Source organism: Dromaius novaehollandiae, chromosome 31, assembly GCF_036370855.1.
Source record: "Dromaius novaehollandiae isolate bDroNov1 chromosome 31, bDroNov1.hap1, whole genome shotgun sequence".
NCBI classification, from domain to species: domain Eukaryota; kingdom Metazoa; phylum Chordata; class Aves; order Casuariiformes; family Dromaiidae; genus Dromaius; species Dromaius novaehollandiae.
In genome coordinates, this window is record NC_088129.1 from 967,157 (window position 1) to 979,988 (window position 12,832).

Here is a 12,832-nt window from a genome sequence, read left to right on the forward strand (position 1 = left end):
ATCTTGGGCTTCTGCAGTAGGATTCACATTATCCAGGTCTGGATGTTTGCAGGCATTCAGACAGATTCTGCCTCCGGATGCCTAGGCATAGCCATGGAGCACTAGCAGGCATGGCAGGACACCGATCCTTCTGAAGAAAAGGCTGGAGGCCAGGTAGGATGCCCCACCATTCCCCAAAAGACATTGGACCTTCTGACAACAAAACTCAGTCTACACCTGTAAAGGGCAATCCATGGCCTCGGTGGGAGTCTGAGCTAGCTGGGATGAACTATGAGGTGTTGAGAGGGGAAAGAGGTGCCTACCCATCACCTACTCGTGTCCCCCACAAGGAGGGCAGGATCAAGGCCATTTGACTCAGACTCTGAACTTGCTCCTCAGTCTTAAACAGGCAGGTGAGGGTTCAGCTTGGAAGTATGAAATGTATAATTCTCTATTTCCTCATGTCCCCCATCCTGAGACAGTCCATTGATATGTAGTCTGAAGACCATTTCAGGTCACCCTCTGCAGGGACCACGTTCAGAGCAGTGTGTATGGGGCAGATGGCTTCCACGCCAGGGCAGAGAGAAGGCCCCAAGATATTCCTGACCCTGTGCCCTGCATCCTCCGGGACACCTTGGACAGGACCCTGACTACCACTTTGAGCGGGAAGGTGAAGAGAAGGTGAAGCCCTGCTGCCAAGACCTTCGGGGTGTTACCAGGGAGGGCGTGGAAGCTGCCAGGTGCCCTGAGGAGGCTGCCATGTCCTGCAGACCCGTGTACTGGGAAACCAGGGAAGGGAAATGGATTAAAACAGATGTGCCCCACCTCCTAAAATTCAGCAGGTTACACGACTTAACACTCTGCGATTTGCTCTTTGCTTCAAAGCTCAGATTCATGATCTGCCTTTATTGATTCAGTCATGGCGTTTTCAAGGAGAAAGTCTTCCATCCCTCACCATCCCCTCGGCCCTCTCTTGGGGAGGTGACTCTAGCAAATGACTGCTGCTCAGCTCTTGCGGATGTCTCTGTAAGGCTTGTAAATACACGCCATGAAGTTTTCCTCCGCTGGATGCAGTAAGTGTTTGGGAACCCAGCTCCACTGCATCCTGCACTCTGGATCATGGGCATCAGAGGAGCTGGCCCCTGCTTGGCTTCCTCACCTGTATGAGAGCTACGGTCCTTTAGTTGCTTAAAAATTAAAGGACATTGAGAAGTTGTCAAAGGAACAAAACAGCAACACAATTCCCACATCCATTGCTGTTTATAATCCCAGTTACATGCAATGCACTTGGCACAAGCATTACAGCTGGATTTTTGACAATCAGCGTTAGCAAAATCAGGCAGAAGAGCAGAGAGTCGTAGCTGGTCTGATGTGTCTGTGCCAGTTGCTGCATCATGCCAACCAGAGCTTGCTGGAGAGCATGTTGGGCTGCAGCTGCCTTTCACTCTAAAATAAGAGATTGATGAAATGGATCTCACTCTGCCAGCTTTTTCTGCCAGGAGCTTGACTGTGTGTCCGGTGCCTCCTCTGTTGATTGTGCTACTGCCAGCACCTTGGGATCGGGTGTTCTGGCAGCAGTCACCCACAACAGAGAGGGAGGGAAAAACATTCTCCTTCTGCCAGAGGCTATTTGGAGAACTGTGTGAGGGAGACTTTGCGTGGGTTTTGCCAAATGACAGTGTTCTTGAGGATGAGTGCAAATGGCCTGCAGTCTTGCTTGGTTTCCCTCTCACAGCCCATCAAGTGGTTCACTTTGTATAGTCAGCGCCTAGGTTCAGTGCTGAGTGCTGAATCAAAAGGGAGAGCATTAGACAAGTGACTGAACACGTGCAGCCAGAAACGGCAGGAAGGCAGGAGAGCTGGGCAGAGCACTAATGGACCTGGAAAGCTTGCGTACCTTGATTTTGATGCGTGAGGTCAGTCCTTTCTCACCTCAAAGGGAAGGCTATTCACTCTCTGAGAATCTCTGAAAATGGCTTTCACACCCTTCCAAAACAAAGGGGGTTTCTGCAGCACTGATGAGCGGAGAGTCAAGCTGCTTTTAGGAGGTGCCTGCTTCTTTGACCTGGCAGGGGAGGGACCTGGTGTGACATGTGATGGTCCAAGCATACAAGTCTGAGGTGTTGTTGAGAAGTGTGGTTGGAAGCTCCTCACAAAGCCTTCCCGTCCCATAGGAGGGCTGTCTTTTTGGACAAATACACCTCACGGATGTTATCTGCTGTTTTCAGTGATTGGCCTATAAACAAGAAGTGAAGGGAAACTGCAGTGATTGGCTAGCAGCCTGAACTCGAAGGCTTCTCCTTCTTGACTGGCATTAAAGGACTAGCATTGAAGGATTAGCAAGCAGTGATGGGAGTGTCTGGTAGGAATTTGCTGTAGCGCTTTGATTGGAGGGCACAAAGCTGGGGATAGATGTCTGACAGGAGTGCAGTCTCTTCCTGGATCTCCATATTGGTAATCCATTTACTCATCATCATGATCCTCCTCAAAGCCCTGGACTATTTTCAGTGGCTCTGTGTCGAGCTTTGCAGAAGTGGAGCCTGTTGAGAAGAAGGGAAAGAACTTCCCTTCCTGGCTGCTATCTCCACCAAGGCTGAAAGTGTACACAGCTGTCTTCTTGCTGACATTATAAAAGCACAGCTGCTTGGCTGTGGTGTCCAGGAAGATCCCAATCTTTTGTGGTTTCCCACTCACAGCCAAACGGGTCCAAGGCTCTGTGCGGGCCCAATACTCTTGCCCATCTGCTAACCCTATGACCCAGAAGCCATTCTTAGGAGACAGAGTCAGTGTCCCTTTGCGAGCCACAGGCTCCCGGGCAATGCCCACATCCCAGTTTCTTCTCTTTCCAACATCCACTTCCCAATAGTGTTTCCCAGATGTGTATCCTTCCTTGGCCAAAAGGAAAGTGTGGGAATCAAATCTCTTCTCTGTCCTGGGCACATGTCTGGCCGTGCCAGTGTCTGTCACTCTCTCCCCATCTGTAGACACCTCCAGCCTTGGATGAGCTGTGTCAGCATCCAGGCACACATCCACTGCAAAGACCAAGTCATTCCTTCAGTATCAAAAACCACGAGGGCTGCTTTTCTGAAACTTTCTACCCTGGCTCCCCATATTCCTGTCCCCTTGCCATCCCTCCCCTTCCTCTTCCATCTTCCCTAGTTAGCCTCTGCTACAGGATACCTCCAACCATTGCCCTCCCAGATCTCACATGTCCCTTGCTCTCCTCTATGTTGTGCTGAGAGAGCAGCCAGCGTGTGTCAAATGCACAGCAACTCAGAGACACTCTGTTGCAAATGCAAGTAGTGCCAAGAAGCAATGTAAGGGGATTACCACCCTTTTCCTTCACCACTGAGACTCTGCAGAGGTGAGCTGAGGAAAAGAACCATGTCTTGGCACATACAGCTTCTCTGGGCAAAAGCAGAAGCCCATCAGCTGTTTGCATGAGTCTGGGGATAAATCAGGCTGGCCAAGACTGCACGGCCAAAGCAGGCCGGGTGGCTGGTGGGATACTTATTGAATCGGCCTTTGTAGGCAGCAGAGTCCCAGCTGCTGATCCCTGCCCATGCTCAGCCAGGTACTGGTCAGCAAGGCATGCTCAGGAACAGATGCAGTAGAAATGTTCCAGCTGACTCCCTGAAATGAGCCTCTCATTCTTCCTAAAACCTGCCCTTTTCTTCTGAGAAGAGTGAATGCCACTTGAAATGCCAGCTGCTGTAACACAGGCTTGTGCAGGGTCTTGGGCAGCAGGGCAAGAAGGGAAAGGTTAAGAAACAATTCCTGCTGCAAAGACGGTGTCCTCTGAATTGTTCTCTGCGTAGGACAAATACACTTCCAAATATGCGTCCAGGCCCGGAGAGCTGGGAGTCAGCCTCTTTGTTTCTCTCTTACCTTTGTGACGCTGTATGTTCAAAAACTCTGTAGGAAAATGAATAAGGGAGGCAGTAAGCGGATGTGAGAAGGAGGCCTTGTCTCCTTTGAGCTAACGTGTATTTCACGTGGCTGATCAGAAGAGCATGCTCTTCTGCAGAAACGTCTTGGTTCTACAGGTCAGAAAAGACACCAAAGGCCCCTGTCATCCTCCAGACGAGGGGGGATTCTTTGGGTCATTCGAGAGATTGCTTTTTGGGAAACCTTTCACACACACACACATGACCCCTGAAAAGGAGGAGGGGAGGGGACATGGGCCCTGGCAGGAGAGACAGCAGACAGTGAAAAAGGGAGAAACATATGTCCCTCCAGAGATATCCACAGGCTGTCCAGGAAGGGAAAATCAGCGTGCTCTTCCAGACCAACCACCACGTTTCAGATCACAGTGCCACTTCCACATCTATGAGACTATGACACCAGTGTTAACCACTCACATCGGGTGACCATTTGACCTAATTCACTGCAGAGCTCTCTTCCCAATCCCTTTTTCCCCTTCTCACTCTGGCTTCCAGGGAAAGGAGCCTCTCACACGCCAGAGAGCACTCGCCTACCTGTGCTTTGAGTTGCCTCACCAGACAAAAGAGAAGTCTGGTTACATGCTGCCTGTGGATGGACAGCATGAAGCACTGAAGCAAAGACTGAGCTCATGGCTGTGTTCCTGGCTGCAAGGGCAAAGGCCTGGGCCCGTCAAGACCGAGCGCTCCCCATTCTCACCTTCCTCTCTAGCAACGAGGAGCCTCTCTCACATGTCAGAGAGCACTCGCCTAGCTGCCCTTGCAGTTGCATTGCAAAAGAAGGCAGGAAGGTGTTTACAAACTGCTGGTGGCTGGATTGCATGAAGCACTGGGGGACTGCTTTCCCTGTCCTGGGAAGCCTTTTGGCAGATGGTGTCCCACAGCCAAAGAAATGTCACTGCTGTGGAGACCCACCTGAGACAAACAGAGCTCACACGAGCTGACTTTGCTCACAGCAACAATACACCCCCAGCCTGCCTTTCATTCCCATGTTTACCCCTTTGATTCTCTTCTCCTGCCTTCCTTCAATCCAATCCCTCCTTTTAATCCCTCCCTTCCTTCCCTGCCTCCTTCCTCCTCTCCTTTCTTCTGCACTTCCCTCCTTTGGCCCTTCCTCCCTTTGACCATTCCCATCCCTTCCAGCCATCGGCCTTCCTTCCCTCCTGCTTTCACCACATCTCTCTGCCTTCTCTTCTACCCTTCTCCCTTCCTTCCCTTAGTTCAGTTCTTCCTTCTTTCCACCTCTGTCCCTTTCCCACGTGGACTTGTTCCTCAAGCAACCCTGACAGCCAGGCTCTAGCTGAGATGAAGACCTCTGCTGGGGGGCGGGGGGCCCTCAGCAATGGCAGTGGCTCCACTGATGCTCATGACAATGGGCTCCTTGCCTGTCCCAAGAAGCCTGGGGTCTTTGGGCACCAGCAGCTCTCTCTCAGAAAGGGTCCTCTTCAGAAGGGCAATGCCCCAAACAGCAGAAACCACTTACTGTTTTCTTCTTTAACCTGAGCTACAAAAAGGAGGGAAAAGGCACTTAGCAAAGACAGGGCACTGGGCTCACACCCCGCCGGGCCTCCACACCCAAGCATTTGGTTCTTTCTCCCTACCCTTTCTTGGAGTTCATGCTCCCCAGGAAGAAAAGGGCTCTGCGGGCGTGAGGATATGGAGTCATGGCCCTGTCAGGGAGCAGCTCTGCTCCGCAGGAGCTGAGGCAGCCATGTGCTCTCAGCACCCTGAGGGCAGTGGTATGCTGCATGAGCAAGAGCCTGCCTGATGGAGGGCTGCGAGGAAGCGACTCTGCCCTTTCTTGCAGGGCTGTGCTGGCCACCGCTGCCACGGAGTGCCTGGCTGTGGGCTGCCGAGTTCTCAAGAGCAGGGCAGGAACTGAGGAGGCTGGAGAGGAGAGCTCTCGGCACAGGCAGGGCCAGGTATTCCTCGAAAGCCTTTCAGTTCTGCCTCCCTCCCACATGCTCTTTTTCCGCACGCCACCCTGCAGGAAGACCTCCGCTGGGCAGCCTCCACACAGGCAGCAGCTCCACTAAGGCTCACGGCACCTCAGCACTTCGCGGTTGCCCAAGAAGTAGCAGAAGGGAAAGGGCGCTTACTGTGCTCTTCCAGCAGGCGGTCTGTAAAAGGCAAAGGGAAGCAGAAAGGAGAGAGAGGTGTTGGTGTTGTGGAGAGAGAGAGCCTTCCGAAGAATGGCAGCTGTTCTGGCTTCCAGGCCCTGCTGCCTGCTCAGTCCAGCTTGCCAGGGCTGCCGTGGCAGCGGAGGGCAGCAGGGCAAGGGACACCTTTGGAGGCAAGCAGTAGGCTTCCTGCCTGGCCGGCCAGGCAAAGGGCTGCCTCCAGGCACACACTGCGCTCCCCATTCCCACCTTCCCCTCTGGCAACAAGCAGCCTCCCTCACCCACCACCACGCACGCACTCACCTAGCTGGCCTTGCAGTTGGCCTGCAAAGGAAAGCAAAGGCCCCATTACAAACTGCTGCTGGATGGATTGCAAAAGCACTGCGGGCAGGACCCTAGCAGACCACTGCTTCTGGGCAGAAGATGGCAGCCAGGGGCAAGTAGGCCCAGGCCGTGCTGATGTCCAGCCCTGCCCTGGAAAACCCACTCGGCACCTGGCGTCACACAGCTAAACTGAGGCCACCGCTGAGGAGACCCACCTGAGGCAGAGAGCTAACACAAGCTGAGTTCTGTTCACCCCAGAATTCATGCTCCCCCCACACCACCTTTCTCCCTTCTCTCACGCCCATCTTTACCCCTTCTGGCCTCTGCTCCACCCTTCCCCCAATCCATCCAAAGCCTTCTTGCAGGCCTTACTTCCTTCTTTTCACACTTCCCTTCTGCCCTCCAGCCTTCCTTCTGAAATTCCTTCCTCATGCCCTTCTGCCCTCACACACCTCCACCATTCCCTTCTCTTCCACTCATCCAGATGGCTTCCTGCCCTCCTTCTTGCCCTCCTTATTGCTTCCTTCTCTCCTCACCTTTGTTCCTTCCTTCCCTCGCACCTCCTTTCGCTTCTGCCATCCGGCCCTCTCTGCCTCCTGCCCACGTGCTCTTTTTCCGCACACAAGCCTGCCGGGCAGGTTGCAACTGCAGACAAAGACCTCCACTGGGCAGCCTCCGCACGGGCAGCAGCTCCACTAATGCTCACAACTATGGGCTCCTTGCCTGCCGCAAGAAGCCCCGGGGCTTGGGACACCAGCAGCTGCCTCTCGCCACGGCACCTCTCCAGAAGGGCCATGTCCCAGGCGGCACAGACCACTTACCCTTCTCCTCCTTTGCCTGAGCTACAAGAGCAAGGGAAGAGGCACTTAGCAAAGACAGGGCACTGCGCTCACACCCCACCACGGCTCCCCACCCAGGCACTTGGTGACTTCTCCTTTCCCCTCGTTGGAGCTCCCAGCCCGGGCCAGCTTCTGCGCCCCAGCCACTCCAGGACCAACCTCTCAACCCAGGGCGCAAGGAGAGCCTTTGACGTCATGACCTTCCCTTTCTACAGGCCCTTGATTATCACAACGTCATGTGTGCCTGCAAAATGGGGTGAGGCCAGGAGGCTTTCCTGAGCTGCGCAGGTACCCCAAGGAGGTCTCAGCACTTCACGGTTGCCCAAGAAGTAGCAGAAGGGAAAGGGCGCTTACTGTGCTCTTCCAGCAGGCGGTCTGTAAAAGGCAAAGGGAAGCAGAAAGGAGAGAGAGGTGTTGGTGTTGTGGAGAGAGAGCCTTCCGAAGAATGGCAGCTCTTCTGGCTTCCACCCGCTGCTGCCTGCTCAGTCCAGCTTGCCAGGGCTGCCGTGGCAGCAGAGGGTGGCAGGGCAAGGGACACCTTTGGAGGCAAGCAGCAGGCTTCCTGCCTGGCCAGCCGGGCCAAGGGCTGCCTCCATGCACACACCGCGCTCCCCATTCCCACCTTCCCCTCTGGCAACAAGCAGCCTCCCTCACCCGCCACCACGCACTCACTCACCTAGCTGGCCTTGCAGTTGGCCTGCAAAGGAAAGCAAAGGCCCCATTACAAACTGCTGCTGGATGGATTGCAAAAGCACTGCGGGCATGACCCTAGCAGACCACTGCTTCTGGGCAGAAGATGGCAGCCTGGGGCAAGTAGGCCCAGGCCGTGCTGATGTCCAGCCCTGCCCTGGAAAACCCACTCGGCACCTGGCGTCACACAGCTAAACTGAGGCCACCGCTGTGGACACCCGCCTGAGCCAAAGAGACCTAACGCAAGCTGAATTTTGCTCACCCCAGAATTCATGCTCCCCCCACACCACCTTTCTCCCTTCTCTCACGCCCATCTTTACCCCTTCTGGCCTCTGCTCCACCCTTCCCCCAATCCATCCAAAGCCTTCTTGCAGGCCTTGCTTCCTTCATTTCACCCTTCCTTCCTGCCCTCCAGCCTTCCTTCTGCAATGCCTTCCTAATGCCCTTCTGCCCTCACACACTTCCACCATTCCCTCCTTTTCCAGTCAGCCAAGAGGGCTTCCTGCCCTCCTTCTTGCCCTGCTTATTGATAAGCTGCCTTCTCTCCTCACACTTCTTCCTGCCTTCCCTCACACTTCCTTTCGCTTCTGCCATCCGGCCCTCTCTGCCTCCCTCCCATGTGCTCTTTTTCCACACGCAACCCTGCTGGGCAGGCTGCAGCTGCAGACAAAGACCTCCGCTGGGCAGCAGCTCCACTAATGCTCACAACTATGGGCTCCTTGCCTGCCGCAAGAAGCCCCGGGGCTTGGGACACCAGCAGCTGCCTCTCGCCACGGCACCTCTCCAGAAGGGCCATGTCCCAGGCGGCACAGACCACTTACCCTTCTCCTCCTTCGCATGAGCTAGAAAAGCAAGGGAAGAGGCACTTAGCAAAGACAGGGCACTGCGCTCACAGCCTGCCACGACCCCTGACCCAGGGACTTGGTGACTTCTGCCTTCCCCTGGATGGCGCTCTCTTTCTGAGCCGGCTTCTGTGCCCCAGCCACTCCAAGACCAACCTCTCAGCCTTGGGCCCAAGGAGAGCCTTGGACGTCATGATCTTCCCTTTCTATAGGACCTTGATTATCACAATGTCATGTGTGCCTGCAAAACGGGGTGAGGCCAGGAGCCTTTCCTTAGCTGCGCAGCTACCTCAAGGACGTCTCAGCAGTTATATTTTGCCTTGTTTGAGAAGTGGATATGTACCTGAGACAGAGGAGACCTCACTCAAAGTTCTATTTACCAACAGGAAAATTAGTTTTTCTCCCTCCTTTCCTCCCTTCTTCAGTTTCCCTCCACTTCTCCTTCCATCCATTGCCCTTTCCCTCTTTCCCTCAATTCCTCCTTCCCACGTGGTCCTCTTTCTAATTTGAGCTTGGTGGGCAGGCTCCAGTCACAGATTAAGGCCTCTGCTAGGTAGGCTGAAGAATGGCTTCTGTTCTAGTGGTCCTCAGGGCAAGAGCTTCCTGGGCCATTTGTAGAAGCCCTTTGCTTCAAAATATTTTTTTGGCTGCATCTTTCTTTTCTTTGGCTTGGTGAATAGTCACTTTGAGAAAAACAATTTTCTTTGCAAGGGAAAATGAGGCCTTTTAATTGCAGAGACCCTCACCTGCACGTTTCCAAAAGAGAAACGATATGACACAGGAAATAACAGCAATTCCTCCAGTAATCGTGGCACAATTTTTTTTCCATTCATGGAAAGGACCAGCTCCAGAGGCTTAAAAAGAACATGTTAAAAAAGTGTGAGTCACTGTGTCTCTGACTGAATGATGCAAACTTAGATTTTCCCCTCTGTATCCCTTGGTAAAAGCTTTTCTCAGTCTGTCGCTTTTGATGCTTGGTTGTGTTTAGGCTCCCTGTTTTCCCATTTTCCTCCAGCAAGTTCTACAAGTCCTGCAAAAGGTTTCCTTAGCACCTGAGGTACTATTCTGTAGCCAGACCTTCGATCTAACCCACAGTGATAGGAACTGTACACAGTGTTCCCTTGCTGGACGTAATATCTGTGACTTTGCAACTTCATCAGAGAGATGAGGTGCTTTGCATGCTGGTCTCTCCCATCTTCCCTGGCACTCTCATATTCCTCTGTACGTGAGCTAACACTGGCGGTTTGCTGGCATGAAAAAGCAGAAGAACCTGAAGAGCTGACCCCCAAGTAAATAACGGGAAGAAGCAAAGAGCCATTGTTAAACTGATGCAAAGAGAGCAGAAGGAAAAAGAAAAGGAGATGAAGGAGAGTCAGCACAAGTGAAATAGGCAGCTAGCCAAACGCATGTGTCCCTTAGCAGCAGAACTAATAAAGCCTGAATGTCTCGGGAATGGTCTGATGCCAGAAGATGCAAAGCCAAGGCCACGCTTCAGCCTTTGCCCAGGTCCAGGCACCAATACAGTCCTCTTCTTCTTTCCAGGTGACTACTCCCGTCAGTCTTACAGCAACACTTGGAAGGTAGAGAGGCAGGCACCCAGAGAGGCAGAGAAGCATTTTAGCAGACAGCATGCTTCTGCAAGTCTTGTGGCATCCCATAGGAAAGGACCCAGGCTAGAATTCACTCTTTGTTTTCAGTGAAATCATGCTAATGCATTTGTTTCTTTTCAGCTGGTGAACGGGTTCTGATTCATCCCTTTTTCTGTCGTTGCAGTGGCTTTTCTGGCTGTTACCTCTCCTTTTCTTTTTCCTCCCCATCCTCTTCCCCCTCCTTGTGAAATGGTCACAGACTTACGTTTGAAACCCATGCTCTTAGGTCAGGCTGAAAAAAGAAAAGAGAAAATATGAATGGGAGGAATGCATGTGTTTCTATCTGCTTGCTTGGAATTAGGGCATTACATGATAAACAGAGTGAGCCAGAGGTACTGAGAACGTTTTGTGCTGAATGTGAACATTTCAGCATTTATAGTGCTGGAAGCCTATAAAGCACTACATGAACCTACCCACCCCAACAGCTCATGTAGACACATGGCTGGGTTTGTTTGTTTGCTTGTTTGTTTCTTTGTTTGTTTTTGGTTTTGTTTTTAACGTTAAAATTCCGAGGAGCTTGTAGTTCTGGCTCTGCATGCATCCAGAGACATAACTTTGAGTGAACTGGGAGCTCTAACATTGCAAAAATTATGTGCCTAAAGTGTTTGAGTGCCCACAGGCTTCCTTAGGAGCTGCATGAAGGATTGCTCATGTTCTGTAAATGTGGACTTAGATCCTAAGTTGCACTGAACTCTTGTTAGGATATAGCTTGAAATGCTTAAGGCTTGCAGTGACTTAAGATCACATAGAGCTATGAGGGGACACGCAGCCACACATGAAGATATATGGTGCTGCAGAGGAAAAGACTGCCCTCATATAAACCTTATTTCCCCCCAAATGCTAAAGAACCCCATGACCAATGGATCATTGGCACAGGACCTGTGCTTTGATTTTGGTTGCTGAACTTCTTTGGGTTTTTTGCCTCTTCTGTTTACACACTCACCACTGACAAGAAGAGTTTGAAATTTCAGATTTTAGCCTGTCAGCTTCAGGCACACCATAGGGAAATGTATTTCAAACAGTTTAGAAGCCTTCTGAAGTCCCCAGTGTTGTGACTGACAATATTAACAAAGTGAATTTATCGCAGAGGAGATTCGAGAGGACCTTTCAGCTAAAGGCACTAGCATGGACAAAGGCAATGTATCTGAACATAGGTGTCTAATATCACACATGAAAAAAGAAAAAAGGTAGGAATGCAAATTCTTAACTCCTAAAGGACATTTTACAATGGCAGAAACATGTTACAGTATGTGGAGAGACATTCGTGTATTGAGGCTTCTGGTATCGGCAGAACAATTTTGAAACTGGAAGAAGGAGGTAGCTCTAGAGTGCACAAGATGTGTGTGGAGGAGAATTAACTAGCAGTCCTACTGAAAATGCTTCATAAGAGTTACAGTCAATGAACCTGGACAATGCTTAATCCCCATGAGAAATACCTCAATTCGATAAAATAAGTGTACACAGAAACCCAATGTAATATATAGACACGTCCGCATTATGCTCCAGGTGGACTGTCACTGAAAGCGGCACTGCTACAGTATTGTTTGTTCGTTTGTTTGTTTGTTTTGCTATTCCCAAGCAAAAAAAAATGCAAGGAACAATAATTGAAATAAGTGCCATTTAGACTCACTTCTGGAGGCTGGATCTTCAGAAAACAATGGTGAGCTTTAGATTTAGGTAACCTTCTTCATCCCTTCAGAGCATAAAATATTCTTCAGTTTTACAGTAATTTCTAGTTAATGAGCAGCTGTGAAATACACTGCAGGCAGGCTGCTTCCTGCACAAAGACCAGAGAGTCCTCAGTCCATTCTAGAGATGAGGGGAGCTGAGGCTGGGTGTGAAAGCAGGTGTTGTAAACCTCCACAGCCTGCCTCTCAGGCAGGTGGGTGAGCAGTGAGGAAACATATGAGAGGGACGTTGTTTGCTGGTGTAAAAGGAAATTTAACCTGGTTGGGAGAAAATGGAAGGATGAAACATGAGAGCAGGTAGTGTGCTCGTGCGACCCTGCCTCACTTTGTCTTCTTTGGGGGAAGGAAGGGGAAGCGATGGTGTGTTCTTCTACAGCCAGGGGTCTCTCCCTCCCAGGCCTACAGGGAATAACCAGCTGGACCCAGAAGAGGAGGCAGCAAGCCTGCCGATAGCAGGAACTCTGACATATGTATGTGCCCCCTCTCTGCTTCCCACTCCATGTGGGGTTCCTGCCTCCACAGGGCAGATAAAGGCTGTAGGAGAGAAAGGATGAAAGATAGGGGAAGACCACTTAAAAGCCTAGATCTTCCAGAGGTCTGAGCAACAAGAGATTCCTTTCCAGCATCTGCACCTTCAATACCTCCTTAACAATATCTCCAGTAGAGCAAAAAAAATTTTTGTAGACTGAGGGAAAGAATGAGGTACAGCACTGAAGGAAGTCATGTGTGCAACGCGGCATTCTTTTCCTTTTAAGAATCA

General features: G+C 51.5%; 1 protein-coding gene across 1 annotated transcript; it reads right to left on the reverse strand.

Annotated features, from left to right (window-relative positions):
* Positions 1-865: 865 nt before the first annotated feature.
* LOC135324090 (E3 ubiquitin-protein ligase TRIM39-like) lies at positions 866-8,207 on the reverse strand. Its single transcript, XM_064499544.1, has 8 exons — positions 8,156-8,207; positions 7,558-7,578; positions 7,186-7,206; positions 6,344-6,364; positions 6,020-6,040; positions 5,404-5,424; positions 3,868-3,894; positions 866-3,011 (listed from the first exon to the last, which is right to left on the reverse strand). Exons 1-8 carry the CDS (start codon positions 8,205-8,207, stop codon positions 2,443-2,445), a joined length of 753 nt encoding a protein of 250 aa, XP_064355614.1. The 3' UTR covers positions 866-2,442.
* Positions 8,208-12,832: the final 4,625 nt, after the last annotated feature.

What these genes read in the sequence shown, in the direction of transcription:
- LOC135324090 (XM_064499544.1), bottom strand. Translation starts at nt 8,207, where the DNA reads ATGGGCGTGAGAGAAGGGAGAAAGGTGGTGTGGGGGGAGCATGAATTC. An exon ending in CCGCCTGCTGGAAGAGCACA is followed by an intron (nt 5,425 to 6,019) that starts GTAAGCGCCCTT and finishes TCCTTTTTGTAG; the next exon opens with CTCAGGTTAAAGAAGAAAAC. An exon ending in GAACATACAGCGTCACAAAG is followed by an intron (nt 3,012 to 3,867) that starts GTAAGAGAGAAA and finishes TGGTCTTTGCAG; the next exon opens with TGGATGTGTGCCTGGATGCT.